The sequence below is a fragment of the Podarcis melisellensis genome (assembly GCF_964234715.1).
Source record: "Podarcis melisellensis genome assembly, chromosome: 1".
In the NCBI taxonomy this organism is placed as follows: Eukaryota; Metazoa; Chordata; class Lepidosauria; order Squamata; family Lacertidae; genus Podarcis; species Podarcis melisellensis.
Genome location: NC_138528.1, coordinates 7,839,695 through 7,866,710, shown reverse-complemented (window position 1 = coordinate 7,866,710; position 27,016 = coordinate 7,839,695). Strand labels below are relative to the sequence as shown.

Here is a 27,016-nt window from a genome sequence, read left to right as displayed (position 1 = left end):
CCTGGGGAGGAACTTGGACTCGGAGGCAGACTCTGCCTGGTTTCCTCTAACTTCACTTCTTGCAATGAGGTAACTGCCAGAAGACCCTCAGAGCTGGAGCTCAGTGTCTGGGCTGAACGATGGAGATGCTCCCTCAGATATACAGGGCCAAGATGGTTTAGGGCTTTAAAGGTCAACACCAACACTTTGAATTGTGCTCGGAAACATACAGGAAGCAACGTAGATCCTTTAGGGCCAGTGTTATATGATCACCAGTCTAACTGCCGTTCATTCATTGATCTTTTGTCATTTATATCTCACCTTTTCTCAGCTCAAGGTGGTGGTTCTCGTCCTCCCCATTTCATCCTCACAACAACATTGCGAGGCAGGCTACACTGAGAGCCTGAAAACTGACTTTAAGGTCACCCAGTGAGCTTCAGAGTTGAGCATGGATTTGAACTCTGGCCACTCAGGCCCTAGTCCAACACTCTGACCACAACACCACAGTAGTTTGGCTGGACTTAAGCAATGGATCCCGAGGTGCTGAGTGCGTTGGAAGCAGGAGAAAGCTCTTGGAATGTTTTGAGACGAAAGAATGTCCTGAGGTAGTGCCAAGTGAAGTGTGTGTGAAGGCATCTCTGGGGAGAAGGGATCTGTGCTTTTGCTTGGATCACTTTTCCCATTCCACGGTATAGACTGTCCAACCGTGACCAGAAGGAAAATCCCCTTCTGGTATGCCTACCTTTTCCACCCCACTCTTTTTCATCCCTGAATTCGCAGCCTTTTTAGGGTCATAGTATAATCGGAGTGAAGTTGAAAATGAGGACAGCCAAGATCTCCTGGCACTCGCTTTGGACAAAGAGTTGGGATTTCTGAATGCTTAAGACCTCGGTCCTCCACTAGAAAACAAAGAAAAAAGGAAATGAAACACACCATAAAGAAGATAATCTAAATATAGCTTTGCTAGGGAGATATGCGCATATATATGCACAGGTGGCAGCAACACACGCTTCGTGCAGTAACAGAAGATGCCCCAAATAAAGGCAATTTAACAACGTGCACACAGTCTCACAACCCCCTTGTGATGTGCCTAGCATGGCCAGGAGAGAAAGGCTTGTCAAAGTTGGACTTTGATTTGAAAGTGGCGCCAAATGTAATTTCTATAATACCCAGGGAAACACACAACAAAAACATTCTATTAAGGTTACAACACTTTGCAGATGGAAGCCCTTGTGGATGCTGCGTTAAAATGGTTTCTTCTAAAAAGGTAAAGGGACCCCTGACCATTAGGTCCAGTCATGACCGACTCTGGGGTTGCGGCGCTCATCTCGCTTTATTGGCCGAGGGAGCCGGAGTACAGCTTCCGGGTCATGTGGCCAGCATGACTAAGCCACTTCTGGCAAACCAGAGCAGCACACGGAAACGCCGTTTACCTTCCCGCCGGAGTGGTACCTATTTATCTACTTGCACTTTGACGTGCTTTCAAACTGCTAGGTTGGCAGGAGCAGGGACCGAGCAACAGGAGCTCACCCTGTTGCGGGGATTCGAGCTGCTGACCTTCTGATTGGCAAATCCTAGGCTCTGTGGTTTAACCCACAGTGCCACCCGCGTCCCCTATGGTTTCTTCTACTTTCCCTTATTTTATTTTATTTTTAAATGGTGGGGGGAACAGTTTACTTCTCCAGCTAAGGAGAGATTTCATCTCAACCAATGCAGAATTTGAACCATGTTCTGTTTCAACAATATTCAAAGACAATGGTCCACAATATTGAGGGAACTTGGGCGAGTTACATCCCACATTATTCCCAGCTTCTTGGTAGTCTCCTGGTTCTTAGTGAGATCATTCCCATACTCTCCAACCTTTCTCCAGTGAAAATAGGGACATCCTAAGGATCATATCAAAAACAGGGACGGAAACTTGGAGAGTCTCCATTCCTTAACAAATGCACTCCATTTAGAATGCTTAGGAACACAGGGAGCTGCCTCACACAGAGTCAGGCCAGTGGGCCATTTGGCACAATACTGTCCAGACTGACCGTGAGGAGCAATTCAGAATTTCAAGTAGAAGTTCCAAATGCGGGAGTTTGAACTCAGGACTCACTGCCTGCTAAGTAGATGTTCTACCACTCAGTTTGGGAAAGGAGAGTCTTCCATCTCAATGCTGATGCTTGGATGTTCAGTTGGAAGACTCCCACAACGACAACAAGGGGCTGTAGCCAACAATTTTTTTCTAAACCACCTGAAATTAATAGATCTAAGTCCGTCATGTTCCTTAATTTCTTTGTAGGAATAATAGTGAGGTAGGAGAACTGAGAATAATGCCAATATATTTCACATCTGGCAACCAATGCGCCCCTTGGGTTTCAGATAAAATATGGGCAGACAAGTCTAAGAAGCCTGGGACACAAATTTTCACTGCCCTCTAGCGGCTATGGTACCTTATTTACCAGAAGTAATGCATTGAGTGTTAACTCTGGGGGCGTATTCTCAATGCTGACTAAACTAAGCCTCTGGAAAGGAGAGTGGCACGTCCCCATGTCCAACTGAGGTTTGTCTGCATACTGTTGTGCCAACAAAGCTCTGTCCTAGCAGGTCCACAGGGGATTCCAAATTCAACAGGCTGGTTTGTGGGTTCGCTTGGAGGCAATGCCCGATTCATCAAGGGCAAGATCTTAAATTTCCCGGAGATTTTTCACTGGTCAGTGTTGCAGCCCTAGTTGGACACGTGTGATTGTGGAGAGCCTTTGCCCTGCAAGGAGTTGCTGTAATAAAGCATGACAGCGGCTCATTGCCAAACAGAACAGAACAAGGTGCTAAGTCTAGTGTCCGTCATTTTTATGCACAGAACGCTTTCCTGTAACTGGGAGTCTTCATGGTTAAATGCTACAACCTGCTGTTGAGTTCAGGCATTGCGCATTCTCTGCCCCATCTCCCTATGCATGTTTTAAAGGAGCTTTTAGTTCACCAAAATAGCTAAATTTCCCCACAGTGTTTGTCATACAATCCTGAACACAATTTCAGGTGGACTACAACTTCTATCATCGTTGACTTTTGGTCATGCTGGTTATTTGATTATTAATGCAAATCTATTTTGTATAGTTAAGTTTTTACCTCTTTCTTCAGTACATTTTATTTTATATTATTTTATTTTATTGCTATGGCTAGTGGCTGATGCAAAAAAGATTCTTTTAATCTGGGGCAGATGAGAGTCCACAGACCTTTGTTCTAGGTATTTTGTGGGAATAGCTTCTGAGTAAACTTTGCAGCTGTTAGGCTGCCAAGCAATCCAATGCACATTTACTGTATTTTTTTGTTCTATAAGATGCACTTTTCCCATCCTAAAAAGTAAGGGGAAATATGTGTGTGTGTTATGGAGTGAATGCAGGCTGCGCAGCTATTGCTGCGCACTGATCCCTCTTGCTCTTCTGGCTTCAGGGATAGCCACACAAAGCCTTCAGACTGCTCCTTCGCTCAAGAGGCTTTGCGTTGCTTTCTTGTTTCTTGTTTTCCTCCTAGGTGCCTCTTATGGTCGGGTGTGTCTTATAGAGCGAAAAATACGGTACTTTGGCTGTAAACAAAGAAGGCTTCCTTCTGAGTAAATATTAATAGTTGTGCTATAAAATTCTGTTTTTCAGATCTCCTTGCTGGCCTTCTGGAGGGTGTACACCAAAACTATAGCTCTGCAAGAGGCAAACTTCAGTTCCCAGGAGCCTTTGAGGGAAGCAATGTGCTTTAAATGTATGGCATGGACTATCTGATGATAAGCGCCGGCTCCCTCGGCCTGAAAGCAGAGATGTGCACTACACCCCATAGTCAAATTCAACTGGATGTAACCATCCTCGGGTTCTTTACCTTTTACTTTTATTACTTCCTGTGATCTGGACACTATGTTTCTGTTGATGTAGCGTAGAGTCACTTTGGAGAATAAAAGACATGGTGGAAATAGGACTTTAAGAAAAAGGGTGTATTCAGCTATCTACACCTTCGATCTGCATGGAGGAAGTCCAGATCTTACGGCATGGTCAGTTTGTTGTTATTGTTGTTTAGTCGTTTAGTTGTGTCCGACTCCTCGTGACCCCATGGAACAGAGTATGCCAGGCACTCCTGTCTTCCACTGCCTCCCGCAGTTTGGTCAGTCTCATGTTTGTGGCTTCAAGAACACTGTCCAATCATCTCGTCCTCTGTCGTACCCTTCTCCTTGTGCCCTCAATCTTTCCCGACATCAGGGTCTTTTCCAGGGAGTCTTCTCTTCTCATAAGGTGGCCAAAGTATTGGAGTCTTAGCTTCAGGATCTGTCCTTCCAGTGAGCACTCAGGGCTGATTTCCTTAAGGATGGATGCGTTTGATCTTCTTGCAGTCCATGGGACTCTCAAGAGTCTCCTCCAGCACCATAATTCAAAAGCATCAATTCTTCGGCGTTCAGCCTTCTTTATGGTCCAGCTCTCACTTCCATACATCACTACTGGGAAAACCATAGCTTTTACTATACGGACCTTTGTTGGCAAGGTGATGTCTCTGCTTTTTAAGATGCTGTCTAGGTTTGCAATCGCCTTTCTCCCAAGGAACAGGCGTCTTTTAATTTCGTGACTGCTGTCACCATCAGCAGTGATCATGGAGCCCAAGAAAGTAAAATCTCTCACTGCCTCCATTTCTTCCCCTTCTATTTGCCAGGAGGTGATGGGCCCAGTGGCCATGATCTTCGTTTTTTTGATATTGTGCTTCAGACCATATTTTGCGCTATCCTCTTTCACCCTCATTAAAAGGTTCTTTAATTCCTCTTCCCTTTCTGCCATCAAGGTTGTATCATCTGCATATCTGAGGTTGTTGATATTTCTTCTGGCGATCTTAATTCTGCATATAAGTTAAATAACAAGGGAGACAATATACAGCCTTGCCGTACTCCTTTCCCAATTTTGAACCAATCAGTTGTTCCATATCCAGTTCTAACTGTAGCTTCTTGTCCCACATAGAGATTTCTCAGGAGACAGATGAGCTGATCAGGCACACCCATTTCTTTAAGAACTTGCCATAGTTTGCTGTGGTTGACACAGTCAAAGGCTTTTGCATAGTCAATGAAGCAGAAGTAGATGTCTTTCTGGAACTCTCTAGCTTTCTCGCTCAGTTCAAGAGGCAGCAGTACAGGCATACAGCCTCTTTCTCCAAGATGGATCTCTCCTCCCCCCTTCTTCCTCCCCAAACCCCTTGCTGTCCCCCAGAGCAGGTACCCTGGCAACCTCCCAAATCCCCAGTGTTCATTCACATCTAGGAGCAAGAGAGAAGTTCCCTTGCATTGTTAATGCCCCTATTGTACTCTTAATAGCCACAGATCAGCCAGGTTAATTTGCATAAGCCAGCCCAGGAATTCCCTGTCTGGAACAGCTCTGCAGTTTATGTTTTAATCCATATCCCAATTAATCAAAATACTAACATTTATTCATTCCTAGGGTTGGGGGGGGGGACTCCCCCCTCCAATCTATTACACTAGCACTAGCTTTGCTGCTGCATCACACTATTGACTCATGTTAAGATCGTGGTCCACCAAAACCCCTAGATCCTTTTCACATGTACTGCTAGTAAGCCAGGTGGCCCCCATCCTATATTTGTGCATCTTGTTCTTCGTTCCTATGTGCAGAACCTCACATTTGTCCTTATTGAAATTCATTTTGTTAGCTGTGGCTCAATGTAGGGTTGCAAAAAAAGAGGACACATTTGCCGACTTCTGCTTTTAACTAGGGATCGCTATGATGACTCTACCCATGAAAAAGAGGGCATGTCCTGGACAAATGGCAACCCTAAATTCTGATTCTTTCTTCTGTGGCATTAGCTACCCTCCCAGTTTGGTGCCATCTGCAAATCTGATGAGCATTCTGATTGCTCATCAAAACTTGCTCCGTATACATTTCTAAAATACTGTGGTGGGATCTTCCTACCAGCCTCTCAGACCTAGAGGCTGTCAGCAGCCCAGCAGGTACAGAGGGGTGACCTCACAGAGGACCAGCTAAGCAAAAGAAGGTAATGTACCCATGACCTCATAGAGCCCATGGGGGGGGTTAAGCTGCTCCTCCCAAATAGCTACCCAGTGAAAGGGAACCACTGAGACTCTTCCATCAGATACTGGGAGTTAATGAAGTGGATAATTTAAGAATTAGACTCTAAGGACCTATCAGGGTGAGTGAGGAGCCAAGCAAAGACCTCTCCCCTCCTTTCAATTCCCTCCTCCAAATGACCCCTGGGCGGGTTATGGATGTGGGAAAACACACTAGCTCCACCATGACAAAGCCTTCTGGTTTTCATCCGCTATGTTTCCCAATGAACTGTATTTCTTAAGAAACCAAACCAAACCAAACCAAACCCGGAAAGAAAAAGTGTGTTTTGACATGCAGTGTCCTAACACCTTGAACGACTTTCCCAAGCAGTTGTTGTTTCCACAGCCAATATATGGGAGTCCTTTTAGAAACCTATTCGACATGAATAGGTTTTTCCTAGTTCTTCTCTCAACATATTCACATATGGTTTTGTCCTCAGAGCTTACTTGCAATGTCATATTCAAGAGACTTTTTTGGGGGGGGGGGAGAAACAGCAGCCATGTAGAAGGCAAAGTAAAGGGGGAGATGGGGTGAAAAAACCACAAAACTCTATACTTTACAGAGTTGTTATTGTAATTCACCAGATCTTAACCTATTAAAGTATTTCCCGATTTTTAAAGACGTGTTTCCCCACAAAGCCATTTTGTCATGGGAGAAAAGGTCAAATTTATATTTTTTTGAACATGTGATGCCATTTTGTTCAAACTGATGTTATTTTTTCAATAATATCTCGAATATTAACATATTTAGACCCAAGTGCCACCCATCTTTCTTGCAGGGCTACATAGGAATATTCCAAGGTAGCCCAATTTGGACAGTTATTTTCAGTTGTGGGTCTCCAGATTTGTGTAAAGGTAAAGGGTAAAGGAACCCCTGACCATTAGGTCCAGTCGTCGCCGACTCTGGGGTTGCGGTGCTCATTTCACTTTATTGGCCGAGGGAGCTGGCATACTGCTTCCGGGTCATGTGGCCAGCATGACAAAGCTGCTTCTGGCGAACCAGAGCAGCACACAGAAACACTGTTTACCTTCCCGCTGGAGCGGTACCTATTTATCTACTTGCACTCTGATGTGCTTTCGAACTACTAGGTTGGCAGGAGCAGGGACCGAGCAACGGGAGCTCACTCCGGCACGGGGATTTGAACTGCCGACCTTCTGATCGGCAAGTCCTAGGCTCTGTGGTATAACCCACAGCACCACCCACGTCCCCCAGAAGTGTGCACCTGACATTAAATATGCTTGGTGATACAGTTCTAAATCTGGGATCCCAAATCCTACTTCCTTGATCAACTTTTGCATTGTTTGAATAGATATTCTTGGAACTGAAGAGCCCCATATGCATTTTTTTAAAATTATTCAAAATTATAACAAGACATATTATCCAAAAACATAAACATATCATCCTTGCCCCCCCATTTTTCCTTCCTCCCCCCTCCCACACTGTCAGCTTTCCAGCTGCTTTGTGTTGCTGCTCTCAGCAGAGAAAGCATTCCAGGCAGCCAGCCATAAATTTCACTCTTTATTGCCTCCCGACTCAATTAGAGGCAGAAATAAACCAAGTGATCCGACTTTCATGACGCCTTGCTCCGAATGGCGTCTTTCCCCTCTGCCCAGTCCCTTCCGTTTTCCCTGTGATGAGGAGTACTCTTTCTCGGAAGTAGCCCCTCCCGCTCAGACTCACTCTCCTCTCCTCTTCTCTCTCCTCTGAGGACCAGAAACTGCTAATCAGAGGGGATCATTCTCTATATCCTCCCTTTCTTTCCTCCCTCATTGCCTGCAGTTCCCTGACACACACAACCCCCCCCCACCTCACCCCAACTGCCCTCTGTTCCAGTCTTTGGTTTCTCTAAGAATGCTGTTTTCTGCATGTTACAAACTTGTATAGATCCTCAAACTATTTAGCTGATTATTATCAATAAAAGGTTTGTGAATGTTTATTCAAAACCTGCCAAGGAGTCCAATTTGCTTCGTTGCGTCTTCAGATACTTTGTAAAGGGTTCCCATTCATCCTTAAAGTCACAGTTTTCCTTGTCCCGTAGCTTATATGTCAATTTTGCCAGTTCTGCAAAGTCCGTCAATTTTTGTTGCCATGATTCTTTACTTGGGGTTTCTTCAGTCTTCCATCCTTGTGCTACCAGAACTCTCGTGGCAGTTGTCGCATACATGAAGATGTTTTTCAACTTTTTTGGCAGGTCTTTCTCTACAATCCTCAACAAAAATGCCTCAGGTTTTTTAACAAATGTTAAATGGAACATTTTCTTCAATTCATTGTAAATCATTTCCCAAAATTTTTTAATTACCTTACAATCCCACCACATATGATAAAATGTCCCCTCCTTTTCCTTACACTTCCAACATATATTTGAACTAGTTTTGTACATTTTCCCTAACTGCACTGGTGTTGTGTACCATCTGTACATCATCTTCATGTAATTCTCCTTCAATAGGGAACAGTCTGTAAATTTTAAGTCAGTTTTCCATAATTTAACCCAATCTTCCATCATAATGTTATGCCCTACATCTTGTGCCCATTTAATCATATCTGATTTTACCTCTTCATCTTTCGTCTCCCATTCTAATAATATGCTGTATGCGGCCTTCAGTAGTTTCACTTTCCCTTCAGTCCCTTCCGTTTGAAACCTAGATCTAGTATAACTAAATCCTTTCTTGCTGTCTTCTTTATGTGTTTCATATACCGTATTTTTCGCTCTATAAGACGCACCAGACCACAAGACGCACCTAGTTTTTGGAGGAGGAAAACAAGAAAAAAAATATTCTGAATCTCAGAAGCCAGAACAACAGGAGGGAACGCTGCGCAGTGAAAGCAGCAATCCCTCTTGCTGTTCTGGCTTCTGGGATAGCTGCGCAGCCTGCATTTGCTCCATAAGACGCACACACATTTCCCCTTACTTTTTAGGAGGGAAAAAGTGAGTCTTATAGAGCAAAAAATACGGTAGTTGTCGATAATGCAACCAACTCTGAAAGTGGTCTTTGATCTCATCATAATCTCTTATTTTCCATTTTCCATCATGTTCCTTTAATAAATCAGCATATGTGAGCCATTTTTCTTTCTTTCCAAGTGTTTGAGCAGTAATGCTTCATGTGGTGAAAGCCACCACGGGGTCTTCGTTCCAATAAGTCTTTGTATCTCTCCCATACTCTCATTAGTGATTTCCTGATTATATGGTTGTAAAAACGTCTATGAACCTTTCCTTTCCCGAACCCTAAGTATGCGTGCCAGCCAAATCTGTTATCATGTCCTTCTAGTTCTAATGCCTCTTGCTTATCCAATCTCATCCAGTCCCTGGTCCATATCAAACAAGCAGATTCATAATACAATTTAAGGTCTGGGAGGGCAAACCCGCTTCTATCTTTTACATCTGTAAGTATTTTATGTTTTATCCTTGGCTTTTTGCCCCCCCCGATAAATCTTGAAATCTCTTTCTGCCATTTTTTAAAGCATTCATCTTTCAGGATGACTGGTATTGATTGAAAAAGAAATAGCTTTTTTGGCACACATTCATTTTAATCACCAATATTTTTCCTAACATTGAGAGATTCATTCTGCTCCATATTTCTAAATTTCTTTTTACCTCAAGCCAAATTTTTTTCATAATTATTTTTAAATAGCTTTATATTTCTTGATCTAAACCAAATCCCTAAATATTTAACCTTTTTATGGACTTCAATCTCAATGTTTTGTTCTAATTCGGTTCTTTGTTCTTCCTTCATGTTTTTAACTAATAATTTAGTTTTATTCCTATTTAGCTTAAATCCTGCCACTTCCGCAAATGCATTTTCTAAACAAAGATTTAATATTTTGAAAGTATTTGCTTGGTATGTGAACTGGAATTTCTTTTAAGATATAAACTGGGTATTATGTTCAGTTTAAGAGCTTTGACTTTCCCCACAGGGTCAGGTTCAATGACTGCTGTCTGTTGATATCCATTGATAAGTCATGATACATTTTGTTGATGTTTAACAATGCTAATTTAGATAAATCTTGTGGTAATAATAACACACGGTTGACAGGTTCAGCTTGTGGTCCACCAAGACCCCTGGATCCTTTTCGCATGTACTGCTACTTAGCCATGTGTCTCCCATCTTCTATTTGTGCATCTGGTTCTTCCTGCCTAAGTGCAGAACCGTACATTTGTCCCTACTGAAATTCATTTGCTTAGCTTGGGTCCAGCTATGGAGAGTGCCCAGCTATGGGGCTGTACTGTTGAGTCTGGGTCAAGACAAATAAGGACTTGCTTTACTAAACTATAGTCGCTCTTGTGTCTGCTTCTTCCTTGCTCTCATTCCCACACAGAACAACATGCGTGTGAGCAGGGTACAGGGCCTCCTACTGGTGGCTGGCATCTTGACTTACTTGCTGATGGGTGCCCTCATCTTTGAGCTTCTGGAGAAGGATCACTACCTAAAAATGGAAGATGCAATGTTTCACCTGAAAGAGGAATTTTTTTCGAACTACACCGCTCTCAGCCCAGAAGAGGTGGAATTAGTCATAGAGGTAAGGCAAGACTGAAAGGGATGACCATGGCAGGACACCAGAGGTTAAGAGGTCAGAAAGTATATATGAGGGGAATACAGTTTAGGAGGTGGGAATTGAGGTGGGGACAGAATCAGTGGCCAGCATAGAGCCATAAGGACTCACCCTTCCTTCTGCATGTGAAAATTTATCCCCATGGAGGATTAGGCAGATTGTTGGAGGATAAGACAAGGAATGGCTACTAGACATTATGGCTCTGTTCTGCCAACACTGTTGGAGGCAGCATGGGCTTCTCCACACTGAGCTTTCCTCCACTCTCTCCAGGCCTGGCCATGATTTAAAGCTCCGTGTCTGAGCACCATTTCGTTGCTCTGGGGCTTTCCTCGTGAAAACCAGCTTGTTAACAGCAATCCATTGTAAACCCAAATTGACTTTTGCTCCGATTCAGCTATAAAGAGCAGGTTTTTGTTAGTATTAGTACTGTATTTGTTGGGAAATGTATTTTGCAAAGAATAATTTAGGGAAAGGAGAACATACGCCATGTAGCAGCTGCAAAACAGGTGACTCCAATCAAGGTCACAGAAAAGCTGAAACATTGCCACGGAAAACCCAAATTTACATTTCCTCCAATTCAGCTGTAAAGAGCGGGGTTTTGTTCATATTTGTACATTCAAACCTTGGTTGTGGAACTTAATCTGTTCCGGTAGTCCATTCGACTCCCAAAATGGTTTGAAAACCAAGGCGTGGTTTCCGATTGGCTGCAGGCACATCCTGCACTCAATCAGAAGCCGTGGAAGCTGCGTCAGACATTCGGCTTACGAAAAACATTCGCAAACCGGAACACTCACTTCGGGGTTTGTGGCATTCGGAAGCCAAATGTCAGAGCACCAAGGCATTAAAAAACCAAGGTTCAACTGTACTATATTTGTTGGGACATGCATTTTATAAAAATATATTGGGAAAAGGAGAACATACGTCATGTAGCAACTGCAAAACATTGTCTGGTTAACTGCCTTGAAAAGTGTGTGTTTCTGCCTTAGACCAGAGGGTGGGAGATTGTTTGGTTGACTGAGAATATGGGAGAGCCAATACTCCAAGCAGACTCTGTCCAAAAGAATTTAGGAAGACAGCCAAGCCAAGGGGTAATGATTTATGCATTGCTACTAAAGTGTATGTTTTTGGAGCAAGAAGACCAAACCCTCTCTTGGGGGTCAAGGAAGAGAAACACTTAGCATTGAACTTGAGATATAAACAATAAAGCTTCTTATAGTGTTGCCATCAGTGCTATTGGAGTGCGGCTTTTGCCTGGAAAGAGTGGAGGAAAAGTTGAGCGTGCATAAGCCCTATGCCTACCAGTTACTGGGGGTGACAAGTGAGGGGAGGGCTGTTGTGCTCAGGTCTTGTTTGTGGGCTTCCCATGAGCATTGGGCTGGCCCCTGGGGGAAGAATGTGCTGGACTGATCCCCAAGAACTTCCCTTCTGAATGCATAGCGATTTGGTTAGCAGTATCTGGTGATAATCAGAGGAGGGGCTATTCTTATTGTTGGAATATTCAGAGTCTTGCCTTCAATTGCAGAAACTGGTAAAATATGTTCAGATGGGAGTAGAACCTATAGGAAGACATGATGATGAAGGAAGGGCCAGCTGGGATTTCAGTACTTCTTTCTTCTTCGTGGGAACTATGATAACCACAATAGGTACTGTCATTTGGTTCTGGCTTCTTCGCGAATATAGTATGCAGGGCATTCAACTGCTCTCAGATAAATTGTGTTAAGCAGCAGGCTTTGCTTTTGCTCCTTCATCACCCTTCACATCTCATTTTTGTCTTTCTATTTCTGGCCAAATAAATAGTTCATTTATTATATGCCCAACAAGACCATTCCCTGATTAGTTATTTATTCCCCACCCTTCTGGGGCCAACCCATTATTAAAACCATCCTGTGGAAAGTAGTTGGGCTAGGAAACGAGTTCAAATCCCACCTTGTGCAACTGACCCAATGCCAGGTCTCCCAATGCAAATCCGTCCCTCTCAGCACAACCCTATGCATTCAGTGGGACTTGCTCCCCAATAAATTTGCATAGGATTCCAACTTCTTTCCAGTAAGCTACAAAATACACTCAAGAAACCACACACCCTTTATGTCTGGATGAATGCCTTCAATGCAGAAAACCATGCACTGAATGAGTGGGAGAACCTACCTTATTAGCACTGTTTAATCCAGAGCTTTCAAAACTTTTCACGTTGGTGACACACTTTTTATACATGCATCAATTTGTGACACGGTAATTCAGTTTTACCAGCACGCTGGTGGTTAAACCAAGCCCTTTCCAGCGTTGGCATGACCTACACACTGCAGCCAACACGCTAACATGTTGCGACACACAGTTTGGAAAGCTCTGGTTAAGCTTTTTGGTGTGAAGCACAAATTGGGATTCCAAACAACAGATTGAAGAACTAGGCCACAACCAACAAGATGCATTTCAATAGGGGCAAATGTAAGCTTCTGCACTCAGGCAGGAAGAACCAGCTGCACATATATAAGATGGGGGACATCTGGCTTACTAGTAGTACATGTGAAAAGGATCCGGGTTTTTGGTGGCTGCATCAACTGAAGTATTGTATCCAGATCAAGGGAAGCTATAGTACCACTCTATTCTGTCTTGGTCAGACCACCACTGAAATACTGTGTTCTGTTTTGGGCACCACAATTTGAGAAGGATTTTGGCAAGCTGGAACATGTGCAGAGAAGGGCAGCCAAGAAGATCAAGGGTCTGGAAACCAAGCCTTATGAAGAATGGTTGAAGAGCCTGACAGAAGATATGAGAACCATCTTCAAATATTTCAAGGGCTGTCACATGGAAGAGGGACCATGCATGTTTTCTCTTGCTCTGGAGGGTAGGACTTGAGGCAATGGCTTCAAAAGACAAGAAAGGAGTTTCCGACTAAACATCAGGAAAAACTTCTGACAGTAAGAGCTTTCTGATAATAAGGGTTGTTTGACAATAGAACACACTCCATCATGAGGTTGTGGGTGTTAGTTTTTGTTTATTGCCACTGTGCAGTTGCTTGGAGTCACAAGACTCTGTTTTGCATTCCAGAGATTCCTTTAAAAAATATATATATTTATTAAGTTTTTTACAAGAAAAAGGTTAAAAAACAGCAAACAAAAAACACACAAAGAAAATACAAAAACCAAAATTTAATATAAAAAAAAAGTTAAAATCCCTCTTTCTAATATCTTACCATTCATTTACTTATTTTCATGACTTCCTCACACCTCCCTTTTTTGTATTCCATTTAAAAATTTGTTCAGCAAATTCATACCCTCTTAATTTACCCTTAATTGTTTATCCTCACATATTATAACTTCAAATTTTCATCTAATATCAATCCATTCTTGCATATTCTTATTTTGCCTTATTACTAGAACTACTTCGTTTCATTCCAACGTCATTAACATTCAATAATTTTACAGTGTTTCTGTAGATAGATTTTAAATTTCTTCCAATCTTCTTCCACCAACTCTTCTCCCTGGTCTCGGATTCTGCCGGTCATTTCCACCAATTCCATGTAGTCCATTACTTGCATCTGCCATTCTTCCAAGGTGGGTAGATCTTGTGTCTTCCAATGCTTTGCAATGAGTATTCTTGCTGCTGCTGTAGTGTACATAAAGAAAGTTCTATCCTTCTTTGGCACCAATTGGCCGACCATGCCCAGGAGAAAGGCCTCTGGTTTCTTCAAGAAAGTATATTTAAATACCTTTTTCATTTCATTATAGATCATCTCCCAGAAAGCCTTAATCCTCGGGCACGTCAACCAAAGGTGAAAGAATGTACCTTCAGTCTCTTTACATTTCCAACATTTATTATCGGGCAAACGATAGATTTTTGCAAGCTTGACTGGAGTCATGTACCACCTGTATATCATTTTCATTATATTCTCTCTTAAGGCATTACATGCCTTAAATTTCATACCTGTGGTCCACAACTGTTCTCAGTCAGCAAACATAATGTTATGTCCGATATCTTGTGCCCATTTTATCATAGCAGATTTTACTGTTTCAGCCTCAGTATTCCATTTCAACAGCAAGTTGTACATTCTTGATAGTATCTTAGCTTTGGGTTCTAGCAGTTCTGTTTCTAATTTTGATTTTTCCACCTGGAAGCCAATTTTTTTATCTAAATTATAGGCCTCCCTTATTTGAAAATAATGAAGCCAATCTCGCACTTTATCCTTTAATTTCTCGAAACTCTGCAGTTTCAATTTGTCACCCTGCATTCCAGAGATTCCATACTGTTGGAAGTCTCACGGGAGACGGGAGACAGATGTGACATTACTGGTTTCCTGTTCCTATGTTTGTTCAGTTGCTCTCTGCTCCCACAGAGAGACGATGTATTTCTTTTCTGTCTCCATAGCTTAGTAATAAAACTCTTAGCATGTAGCTCATACTTCTCATCCTTCCCTGTGCTGGATACTCTGCATAATGGGAATGTGCTTGGAGCCTTATAAGAGGCTCAGGTCATTAATTACTGTCGGAGGCGATTCTGGAGGAGCTCGGAGGAGCTCGGTTGAACGGAGATTCTGACATTTTTGGTTTTGGGCCCAGAAGAACGGAATGCAGATTATCTTCTCTGCGTGTCAAGAAGATTGATGGGAGGTAGGTGCTCATTACCCGGGAAGCCTGCCAGTCCCTAATTAATTGGCAATAAGGGTGGACTTTGAACTTCAAGCCAAAGCACTAACCGGCTGCGGCAGAAGAGTGCTGTTTGAAATGCAGCTGCTGGGAAACAGACTGAGCTTGCTTTAAAGACACAATGGCCAGTCCAAAAGTACAGGGCGCTCTTCAATTTGCGATGGGGATACCAAAGCTCTCAAAAGGGAATTATCAGGAATGGGTGCAGTATGCAGAAGCCCTGCTAAGAAAAGAGGGTCTCTTTAATGTCATAACAGATGCGCCCCCCCAGCTCCAGTTACCCAAGAATGGGAGGCTAAGGATTCCAAAGCAAGGGGAACTCTAATGCTTATTGTGTCCCCTGAAGAGTTTTGTCTTTTGCGTGACAAGGCCTCAGCCAGAGATATAATAATAATAATAATAATAATAATAATAATAATAATAATAATAATAATAATTTATTTGTACCCCGCCCATCTGGCTGGGTTTCCCCAGCCACTCTGGGTGGCTTCCAACAAAGATGAAAAATACACCAAAATGTCACATATTAAAAACTTCCCTGAACAGGGCTGCCTTCAGATGTCTTCTGAATGTCAGGTAGTTGTTTATCGCTTTGACATCTGATGGGAGGGCGTTCCACAGGGCGGGCGCCACTACCGAGAAGGCCCTCTGCCTGGTTCCCTGTAACTTGACCTCTCGCAGTGAGGGAACCGCCAGAAGGCCCTCGGAGCTGGACCTCAGTGTCCGGGCAGAACGATGGGGGTGGAGACGCTCCTTCAGATATACTGGACCGAGGCCGTTTAGGGCTTTAAAGGTCAGCACCAACACTTTGAATTGTGCTCAGAAACGTCTCCAACAGTCACATTTAAGAACAGGGGTGGGAGCTTCTTTGTTCTTTTATGCCAAGTTGCATGATATGGCACTTGCTGATGGAGCAGATGTACGTGCTCACCTCATGGAAATGCAGAATCTAAGGCATGAGTTGCAACAGCGTGGAATCACCTTTCCAGAGGCTGTGTATTCCTTCATGATTCTACATTTTTTGGGTTCAAATTGGGAAGCGATTGCCAGCCAGCTTGCTGTTTTGCCTACTGCTCAGCTCACGGTAGTGCATGTTACTGCTGTGGTGTTGAATGAAGCGGATCGGTGTAGTGCTAGCTGCATCACTAAGGGGGATTCCTCACAGACTTCATCCCAGAATGCAGTGCAACCACTAGATGGCGCCAAAGTTTTGAAGGCAGTGAAATGCTACTATGTGGGCATCTAGGCCACATGAAGGGGGAATGTAAACATCCCAATGCCAAGGCAACAGAGCAACACAGTGAAAGTTCAACGCGTGGAAAAGGCAAAGGTCAGAAGTCCAGGACAATGCAACACAAGGCCATGGTCTCACGCTATACTTCAAAGGTCCAGAAGACATCTAGATCTTTCTTCATCATAGACTCGGGAGCCACCCGGCACGTCTGCAAAGACAAACACCTGTTTGTGTCCATTACTCTGCAGGAAGGTGCCATTCACCAAGCGGATGATCACACGATCTCCAGTCAAGGCTACAAAACGGTTGTGCTTCACAGTTTGGATGCATCAATACACAACGTTCTTTTTGTTCCAGATGCTGCACACAACCTATTGAGCGCCTCACAGCTGACTGAACAGGACATAGATGTTTTCTTCAAGAAGAGGAAGTGCACCATCACCAAGAAAGATGTCTTTGTATTGCATGCTGATTATGTTGATCATTTGTTTGTATTACATTATGATGATTCTGTTGATGTTGTGCAGGATGAAACTTGTTGTATTGCAAATACTAACAAGGTTTTGCATGCAGGATGTATTCATGATTATCACAGGAAACTTGGTCATTTAAACTTCGAGGCAGTTTCCAAAATGCCTGCCTTAGTTGAAGGTATGACTATTAAACCCTGCAGGTACCACATGAAGTGTAAGGCATGTGCAGCAAACAAGGTCAAAATGACTGCAAAAGGTAAGGTAGACAAGCTACAGAACCATACCAGGTAGTGCATGCTGATCTCGTTGGTCCACTAACACCCTCTTTGGGTGGAGCCAGGTACTTCATGGTTCTTATTGATTCATATTCCAGATATATTCATGTGTTCAATCTCAAGCAGAAATCAGAAGCGTTTCCTAGGTGCAAGGAATTCTGTGCTTGGTTGAAAAATGTGCATGATAAACAGGTGAAATGTTTATTTACAGATCGAGGGGGAGAATTCACTTCTCAAAAGTTTGAAGCTTTTGACCTTTCAAGTCCACGGTCTCCTTGGATGAATGGACTTTGTGAAAGGGTAAATCAAACATTGCTTCAAGGCTTGATAACCTTGCTGCATGACGCCAATCTTACAGAGTTATTGGGCAGAAGTGCTCAGCTGTTTTGTTTATACTTATAATCGCAGATTGTCATCACTGATTGGTTGTACCCCCTATGAAAAGATGTTTGGCAAGAAACCATACATCAAGCACATGAGAATTTTTGGTTCTGACATGTGGGTTCACACGCCACAAAGCTCCAAGTTAGGCAAACGTGGTTTGCATGGTATTTTTCTAGGATATCAGAAAGGTTCTTACAGAGTAATGATGACTGACTCTAATACAGTTAGGCTCACTAGAAGTGTTGAGTACAATGGCAAGTACGGGGAGAATGTGGGAATTTTCCAATGTTATCCTGATGACAGTGAAGAGTCTGAGGATAAACAGCAGCAAAGCCCCACACTCACTGATGAAGGTTCTCATTCTGATTCTGAAACTGACTCAGATGGTTCAGAGGATTTCAAGAGTGCTAAGGCCTCTCTGCGACCCTCTGAAAGCTCTGATCGAGAATTGGAGGAACCACTGTTCACTATAGGCAGTGGGTTCTGCTTAACTGGAGGTTTTTAAGTAGAGGTTGGATGGCCATGCGATATGGATGCTCTAGTTGAGATTTCTGCATTGCAGAGGGTTGAACTAGATTACTCTTGGGGTTCCTTCCAACTCTGCAATTTTACGATTCTGTGACTATGAATTGCCAGAAGCTTGGTGGTTTTTTCCTCTGAGTTTATTTCCACCTGTGCACAAGATCCTTTCTCTATCTCTGCCATATGTTGATGAATATTTCCCCCCAAAGGTCCTGTGAATTCTTTAGTCTGGTCTTTCTCTGATCCATTTTCATTCACCATTCATTCACTCATCTCATCTCTGAGCTCTTGCAATTGCTCATCCAATAATTGTGGGATGATACTAACAATCAATGGTGCGTTCAGCCGTGTCTTTGCCATATTGCGTTCTGTTCATCACTCCCTTAGCAGCCTCTGCTGTGAAAACTTGTGTCTGTCCCTTTAGGTAAACAGTGCATTCCATTCCAACAGTTTGAGGTTGAATTCCAACAAGACCGAAGTATTGTTTTTGCAGAACAGGGGAAGCTACCCAGAGTGGCTAGGGGCAACCCAGACAGATGGGCGACACATAAATAATAAATTGCAAATATATTATTATTCCCATGCTAATGGGTTCAATCTCACTGAAGGGATGGAGAGTTAAAAGTAATATAAGATGAAGATTTTAAACTAACCAGATCATCCCAATCATCCGATAATTTAAGATAAGCTTTTTGCTTTGTTTTTCAGCCTCTTAAATAATGCCTCTTCTTACACCAGCAGCCAGTTTGCATTCTGGATAAGAATTAATTAATAAGAAGTAATTGGCAGATAGATCAGCCAAGTCTTAATTGAGGCCAATCACAAAGTAAACTAAAATGGAGGTTTTTCTGAGCAGAAGACTTACCCTGAGAGCTATTATGGGGTATCTGGGCACAATGGTGGTTCCTCTGTCTAAGACGCTCCTTGCATGCCCCATTTCATCACCAAAGACAGATCATCCCAAAGCAAATAAGTTTTTTGTAATTCACTGTTTAATCCAATAACTATAACCAATTTTGAAAAAAATTGCCCTACTTCATCACCAAAGACATATCATCAAATACATTTCTAAATTTATCCCAAAATAAATAAGTTTTTTTGTAATTCATTTTTTAATCCAATAACTGTATCACAAATTTTTGAAGAACTGAAAAATCTGAAGGTTAAGCATGTTCCAGTTCACAGGCAAGGCCAGGTCACACTAGAATTGAGAGAAATCAAATTCCTTGAGCATTCTTAAAGTCTTTAGGGGCTTGGGAATCGCAACTTATTTTAGCCATGATGGTCACGAATGGAGGAACTCAGCTCTCTCCTCACTGCAGATCAACCTACATTTGTTTTGATTATCATGAAAATGCTGTGACTGCCACATTTTCATGACAAATATATTATCAATCTTTTGGGGTTTTTTTAAAGGGTTGCCATGATGAGTCTCCATTTCACCCAATGTTTCACAAGGTCTCCGAAGTCATACCTGCACACTTGGCCTCTTCCATTGCATCTCAGGTCAGTTCTTCCACAGTGGGCCTGTCCAGTCCAAGGAACAGGAAGGAGACACTTGAAGCTCCCACATAATAATGCCTGGAGGAAGTTTCTTTGTTTGAAACTGTTAATTGCCCCAAGTACATTGGCACAAAGGAAGTCAATAAGTGCAGTACATAAAATAAATATATTGGGCTGTATTCAAGGCTGCCATTTCGGTTGTGCACAGACCTCTGCTTTCACAATGAAACTTACCCCTCTTCTTCTCTCTGTACCCCTCTGAGCATCCTCAATGTCTGCTCCAGAGGGTATGGGGATCCTCTGGAGCAGATTTGGGAGTTGTACAGGAGAGAGGAAAGGAAGGAACACTCAGTCTCAATGCACAAACAGCTCTCCACTGGAAACAACCCTTCGTAGGGACCCTGCTCTGTAACTTCTCTAGGCAATTGGCAAATCGACAGTTGCTGATGTCCTTTGCAACCCTTTCTTAATCTTTCAACAGGCTATGGAAACCTCTGTCCCCAAACGAGAGAAGGTCAGCTCTTTTGTGTTCTTTTTGCTCTCTTTGGAATCCCCTTCAACCTCATCTGCTTTAACTATATTGGCTCTTCAATCTCAAGACTCTTCGAAAGCTGTGCAGAGAAAGTGTATGGGAAAGGAAAGAAGGTAATTCAGCTACTTTATCTGGAGATAATTTCTAATCTTACCAATCACAAGACTGAGGCCGACATAGGCTGCTATAGACATAGACAGCACTCAGGTCCTGTTTGCAGGTTTCCTGTGGGCATCTGGTCAGCTTTCATGAGAACAGGATCCTCAACTAGATGGGCCCTTGCCTGATCCAACAGATCTCTTCTTCTATTTTATTGCATATACATATGCATATCTGATTAGCTGCCTCTATAAGAGGTGGAAGACAAGGATAAATTAGACATGTGCATTATGCCATCTGAGGAAGATAAACTTGAACTGTGCCTTCAATTAGGAATGAAATACCACCATAGAGCTTGACCACCATGAATTGTGACATCAGCAGGAAATTGTGCTCCAGATGAAGTTTAACGGGTGGAATTATTATTATTTATCTGTTAACGCAGCCTAAAATAACAGTGCATGGCTGTAGGTCGAGAGAACTAAGCTCTGTTGCATCAAACCTCCCTTTTTTCTTTTCTTTTCTTGCTTTATCTTTCAGAAATCAGCAAGATACATTTTCGTGTTCGTGGTTCTGGGAATTCTAATGTTTATTATTTTGCCATCATTCTTCTTTCAATGGATGGAGGGCTGGGCTTATTATGAAGCTATCTATTTTACATTTGTTACACTCAGCACCATTGGTTTTGGAGACTATATAATAGGTAAGGCTTTCAAAATACTTTGATATTGTGGGCTTAACTGGTTGTACAGAGAAAGCGAGGTCATTTGTGGCCTCAAGGTACTGGTGGCAGTAATAGGCAAACTGTCCCCAATCCCAGCCCCACTAATTCCCCTGCCGCACCACCCATTATTCCACCACGCAGCACAAAACCTCCAGATTAAAACCTAGCAAACCAAAGGCTTATATTGCCTAATAGACTTCTACAAAAATAACAAACCCTTGTCAACACAAGAAATACAAGACAAACTAGAAGACACCCAAATGCCCTTGTTAACACATCACCAATTGCATACCCTCTTAAACAATCCAGCAGTAAAATCAACAGCAACTAGGCCTCTGACAACCTTCAAAACCTCCTTCTAACAACAAAGGGACAGGTAGAGGAATGGCATCCAGAATATACAAAATACTACTACAAAATCCCACGAACTCCCTAGACGCAATCAAAAAACAATGGGAGGATGACATAGGCTATGAGATTAACCCCACTCAATGGAACAAAATTTGTTCTAAACCCCCCTTTAAATCCATATCAATGAAAAGAAAAGATCTCACCCTGAAACTCACCTACAGGTGGTACCTAACACCAAGAAAACTAGCGCTAAAACACCCAGGAACCTCACCAAAATGCTGGAGAGGGTGCACATTCACAGGTACATACCTCCACATGTGGTGGGAGTGCCCCAAAACCCAACTATTCTTGACAAGAACCATACGAGAAATAAGTAAAATAACCAAGCAAGTATTAGAAACCACCCCAGAATTGGCCTTACTAAACATCATCCAAGACAATAATGCCCACTTACACCACAAAGAACTCATTACCTACCTACATTAAGCATCCAGAAGCATCATAGCCAGACACTGGAGAGACCTGTCAGGAGTAAGCATGGACCAAAGGTACCAAATAGTATGGGAAACAGCCTGACTAGAAAAATGATCCAATAAACTGAAACTGACAAGGGGACAAATAGAAGAAGACACCTTCAACCCGGTATGGCTCCCCTTTATCACGTACACAGCCCAACAAGACAATGACAAAAACCCATCAACAGCATACAAATCAATATGGCTAACCTGATCCAAAACACCCACCCACCCACCCCACTCACACATGAAAACAAAGACCGCCACAGCCAACCTCAAATGAATAACCACATCCTAGGCCAACCCCAACCTCTCTCACCACCAAAGGAACACAAGCGAACAGCAAAGAACCTGCACAAGCAACGCTGACACCAAACCCTACATATAGTAAGTAAAAGAGAATCATCGCCACCCGACCCCAACCCCACTCATCTTCCTCCCCTTTTCTTCCTAATGTCTTAGCAAATGAAACTGATTTGTAAAAATGTTACATGGAAAAAATACGAGAGAGAGACATTGCACACACTTTTGTAAATCAATAAAGTCTTTAATTAAAAGGGGGGGGGGAGGTGCTGGTGGCAACCAATCTGCTGTACTGAAGAATATGAAAGCTCAGCTCAGGTTTCATAAAAAATGATGACTTGCAATGATTATAATCTGGAACCCAAACCATATTTTAAGTTTCTCAAGTACAGACCCTCCAAGTATCCATATTTTCCAGGAACAGTTCTGGATTTACAGAAGCCATCCCAAAGAGTACTCATCAATGGTTCCTCAACATCCTGGAAAAAAGTGACAAGTGGTGTGCCACTGGGTTCTGTTCTGGGCCTGTTGTTGTTCAACGTCTTTATAAATGCTTGGCTGAATGAACTGAGAGGATGCTTCTCAAATGTACAGAAGACAGAATCACAATTCAAAATGACCTTAACCGATTGGAGAACTGGGCACAAGCTAATAAAATACATTTCAATAGGGACAAATGTAAGGTTCTGCGCTTAGTCAAGAAAAACCAGCTGCACAAATATAGGATGGGGGACACCTGGCTTACTAGCAGTACATGCGGAAAGGATCTAGGGGTCTTGGTGGACCACAAGCTTAACATGAGTCAACCGTGTGATGCAGTAGTGTGTGTGTGTGTGGGGGGGAGCTAACTCTATTCTCGGCTGCATCTGTAGAAGTATAGTGTCCAGATCAAGGGAAGTAAAAGTATCACTCAATTCTGCCTTGGTCAGAACACACCTAGAAGACTGTGTCCAGTTCTGGGCACCACAGTTTAAGAAGGCTGTTGACAAGTTGGAACATGTGCAGAGAAGGGCAGCCAAGATGATCAAGGGTCTGGAAACCAAGCCTTATGAAGAATGCTTGAAGGAGCTGGATATGTTTAGCCTGGAAAAGAGGAGGCTGAGAGGAAACAAGGTAGCCAACTTCAAATATCTCAAGGGCTGTCACATGGAAGAGGGAGCATGCTTGTTTTCTCTTGATCTTTAGAGTAGTATAATGATCTCAGGCAGTCAGATGGCTCCAGTATGCAGTAACGAGCCTCTGGAAAATTCATGTACGTTTATTTACAGATCAAAGAAACAAAGCGTGCCACACACCAATCAATCTCTGGTAATCAGGTGCTCAGTCTGAGTTTCCGTTCCTCCGACAACACAAGGTTTAACAACGTCTGGCCCTGCTCCTCTGACCCTTACATAGCCTTCTCACCCTCTCCTGGGAGGAGACCATAGGAACTCCCTCTTTTTGTTCTCCACTGAAGATTCCCCTGAACTCTCTTCCCTTCATGGTTGCCTAGTAACCTCAAGATGTCTCTCCCTTGGGTCTGATTCTCTGTTACTCTGCCAACTTTGTAAGACTGAGAAGGAAGGGGGTCAAGTTAACTCACTCCTGTCCTGCCTGTGATTGTGTTCTCTTATTGTCCAAGTCAGACCCTGGCTAGATCCCTGACAAGTAGGACTCAAACCAATGGCTTCAAGTTGCAAGAAAGAAGATTCGGACTAAACATTTGGGGGAAATTGTGACAGTCAGATCTGTTCGACAGTGGAACAGACTCCCACGAGAGGTGGTGGACTCTCTTTCCCTGGGGTATTTTAAGCAGAGGTTGGCTGGCCATCTGTCATGGATGCTTTAGCTGAGATTCCTGCATTGCAGAAGGTTGGGCTGGATGCATTAAACATAAAAGAAAAGAAAATGTCCAGTATGTTTTCCTGGACAGTGATTTTGCACCTTTCTCTTCGTTGGAACTGCAACTCCACCCCCATTGTTCAGCCCGGACACTGAGGTCCATCTCTGTGGGCCTTCTGGTGGGTCCCTCACTGCAATAAGTGAGGTTACAAGGAACCAGGAATATGTCAAGGAGATAAAGAACTACACAACCTTTAGAAGACATCTGAAGGCAGCCCTGTATAGGGAAACAAAATACAGTGGTACCTCGGGTTAAGTACTTAATTCGTTCCGGAGGTCCGTTCTTAACCCGAAACTGTTCTTAACCTGAAGCACCACTTTAGCTAATGGGGCCTCCTGCTGCTGCTGCACCACCAGAACCCAATTTCTGTTCTTATCTTGAAGCAAAGTTCTTAACCTGAAGCACTATTTCTGGGTTAGCGGAGTGTGTAACCTGAAGCGTATGTAACCCGAGGTACCACTGTAAAACAATTTCTTCCAGTAGCACCTTAGAGACCAACTAAGTTTGTTATAGGTATGAGCTTTCGTGTGCATGCACACTTCTTCAGATGTACCGTATATCAATAACAAACTTAGTTGGTCTCTAAGGTGCTACTGGAAGAATTTTTTTTTATTTTGTTTATGTACAGTGAAGTTTGTAATGTTGTATGTTTTATAATGTTTTGATATATGCTAGAAGCCTCCCAGAGTGGCTGGGGAAACCCAGTCAGGTGGGTGGGGCACAAATGTTATTGTTATTATTAAGCAGGTTATAGGATGTGTTTTTGGAAATGTGGTAGGGCAACTACCCCAAAGCTTTTGCAAGCCAAAACAGCATCATGTGCCCAAACCATCTCAAATCGGCATTAATAAGGGCACTGGCAGTTTCCTCCGTTCATCTTCCCACAATTCAGTGGTAGAAATGTCTTTTAAATGTATGGTGTGAATGTGTAGCTAACTAACTTTAGATAAACTGAATTGGTGAGTCCTTTAAATCACCTCCTCACACATTATTGTTGCTTTTCTCTGTGTCTCCAGGGATTAAGCAGGACAGGACGTATTTTCCGGGCTACCGGGTCCTCGGAGCCGCTTGGATCGTCGTTGGTCTGGCCTGGATAGCTGTGTTGTTTCAACGGGTCTCTTCATTCCTGGCACCTGTGGATCCAAAACCAAGCTCACCAAAAAAGAGTAAACGGTGAAGATTACACCGCCCCAAAGGAGTCAGTCTGCTAGATTTCCACTGGAGGAGAATTTATCATTGCATTCTGGTGGAGACAGACATAAAAATCAGCTAAACTCAAGAACTTCTGCTGAACTTTTTATAATTGTATGGCAGTGTGACATTTAACTGATTCCTTAAAAACTCACTAGTTCCTAATAAACTGTGAAATAGCCTGGTATTCTGCAACCAAGAGCGGGAGGGTCGGTCTTACTTGAACTGTGTGCAGAGGAGAGCAACCAAGATGATCAAGGGTCTGGAAACCAAACCTTATGAGGAGTGGTTGAAAGAGCTGGGTATTTTTATTCTGGAAACGAGGGGACTGGGGGAGATATGAGAGCCATCTTCAAATATCTCAAGGGCTGTCACATGGAAGAGGGAGCATGCTTGCTTTCGCCTGCTCTGGAGGGGAGGACTCAAACCATAGCTGTCAACCTTCCTTTATTTGGAGGGAAACTCCCTTATTCCAGCGCCGTTTCCCGCTGCTACCCCGGATTGTTGATATCGTGTAAATTTCCCAGATTTCAAAGGAAGCAGCTCTTCTCCCTCGCTCCCTGCTGGCCAGGGAGGAGGAAGGCTTCAACTGTGTTGCTTGGCTGCGTTGCTCACTAAGCAGTCTGAGAACGACTGGGGGGTGGTGGAGCTTGCATGCCTTGTGCCGATCAAATCGGCCACGTTGCCTGGGGACTCGCCTTTCCTCAGCGCTTCCCAGCGGAGAGGTGACGGTGTGGTTTTCATTGCTGCTGTATCCCCTTGCCGGGTTGCTGCGCTGTAGGAACCACTGCTTGAGGCTTCGTTTGGCTGCTGGCTGGGCTTTCTGCTTTTGGGCTTCGTGTGAATATAAATCCAGTCACGCTTCCTCTGGGCAGCTCTGCTTGGAAGCTCTGACCTGGCAGGATAGCAGCAGAGTAAATGCAGCGGTCCTGAGTCCATGTGAGAAAGGGATAAATTAAGTCCAAAGACAGATCGGTTCTTATCTCTAGAAGCGTTTATTTACAAGCCATAAATCAGTCTCTTTCCATCGGAAACCTCCGCCATTCCAAAGGCACTCTCCGCGCACACAGCTTGCAGCCTCGGAGCTGTGTCTCTCAGTGAGAAGCGAAAGCAACTCTCACAGACAGAGCCTGTGACTTAGGGCCCTGCTTCAGGCCCCTCCCAGATACAGGACACCACAGAGTTTTAACCCTGTCTGTTCCAAACTCCACACTTTTGGCTCAGAGGGGCTCTACTGTGTGTGTGTGTGTGTGTGTGTGTGTGTGTGTGAGAGAGAGAGAGAGAGAGAGAGAGAGAGAGAGAGAGAGAGAGAGAATGTGTCACTTAAGCTGATAGTAGGAATGCTGTAGCTTCACACACTTACCTTCACACAATGTGTAATTAACTTGGGGAATTTTTTTACCGCAGGATATGGTGAGGTCAGTACTTTAGATTTACAAGGGGATCTGAGAGATGAATGGGAGATACGGTTTGTCAGTATTAATGGACAGCTAAATAGAAACTTAACCCCCAAAGTTAGGACCAAGATTCAAATCCTGACTGGGTAACTTTGCTCACTAGTAACATTGAACCATGAGGACGAGGTGGTTGGACAGTGTTCTCGAAGCTACCAGCATGAGTTTGACCAAACTGCGGGAGGCAGTGGAAGACAGGAGTGCCTGGGACAGGTGAGGCTGCTGAACCCTTATTTTCAAATCTGAAAGTTGACAGCTATGACTCAAACCAATGGCTTCAAGTCTGTGATGCAGGTATGATGTTTCTGGGGGTGGTCTTGG

The 27,016-nt window shown here is 43.3% G+C and overlaps 2 protein-coding genes across 2 annotated transcripts in view; both read left to right on the top strand.

Annotated features, from left to right (window-relative positions):
- Positions 1-10,383: 10,383 nt before the first annotated feature.
- LOC309372086 (potassium channel, subfamily K, member 16-like) lies at positions 10,384-25,332 on the top strand. The gene is made up of 5 exons (XM_081915322.1): positions 10,384-10,580; positions 12,136-12,256; positions 20,126-20,289; positions 20,816-20,978; positions 25,067-25,332. The coding sequence occupies exons 1-5, from the start codon at positions 10,386-10,388 to the stop codon at positions 25,225-25,227; spliced, it is 804 nt and encodes a 267-aa protein (XP_081771448.1). The 5' UTR covers positions 10,384-10,385; the 3' UTR covers positions 25,228-25,332.
- LOC309372064 (potassium channel, subfamily K, member 16-like) overlaps positions 11,627-27,016 on the top strand; it is a gene marked incomplete at its 5' end in the record, with an annotated part of 31,811 nt that continues 16,421 nt past the window's right edge. Inside the window, one exon of the mRNA XM_081915279.1 lies at positions 11,627-11,769. The remainder of the gene's footprint in view (positions 11,770-27,016) is intronic.

What these genes read in the sequence shown, in the direction of transcription:
- LOC309372086 (XM_081915322.1), top strand. Translation starts at nt 10,386, where the DNA reads ATGCGTGTGAGCAGGGTACAGGGCCTCCTACTGGTGGCTGGCATCTTG. An exon ending in TGTATGGGAAAGGAAAGAAG is followed by an intron (nt 20,290 to 20,815) that starts GTAATTCAGCTA and finishes TTTATCTTTCAG; the next exon opens with AAATCAGCAAGATACATTTT. An exon ending in TTTTGGAGACTATATAATAG is followed by an intron (nt 20,979 to 25,066) that starts GTAAGGCTTTCA and finishes CTGTGTCTCCAG; the next exon opens with GGATTAAGCAGGACAGGACG.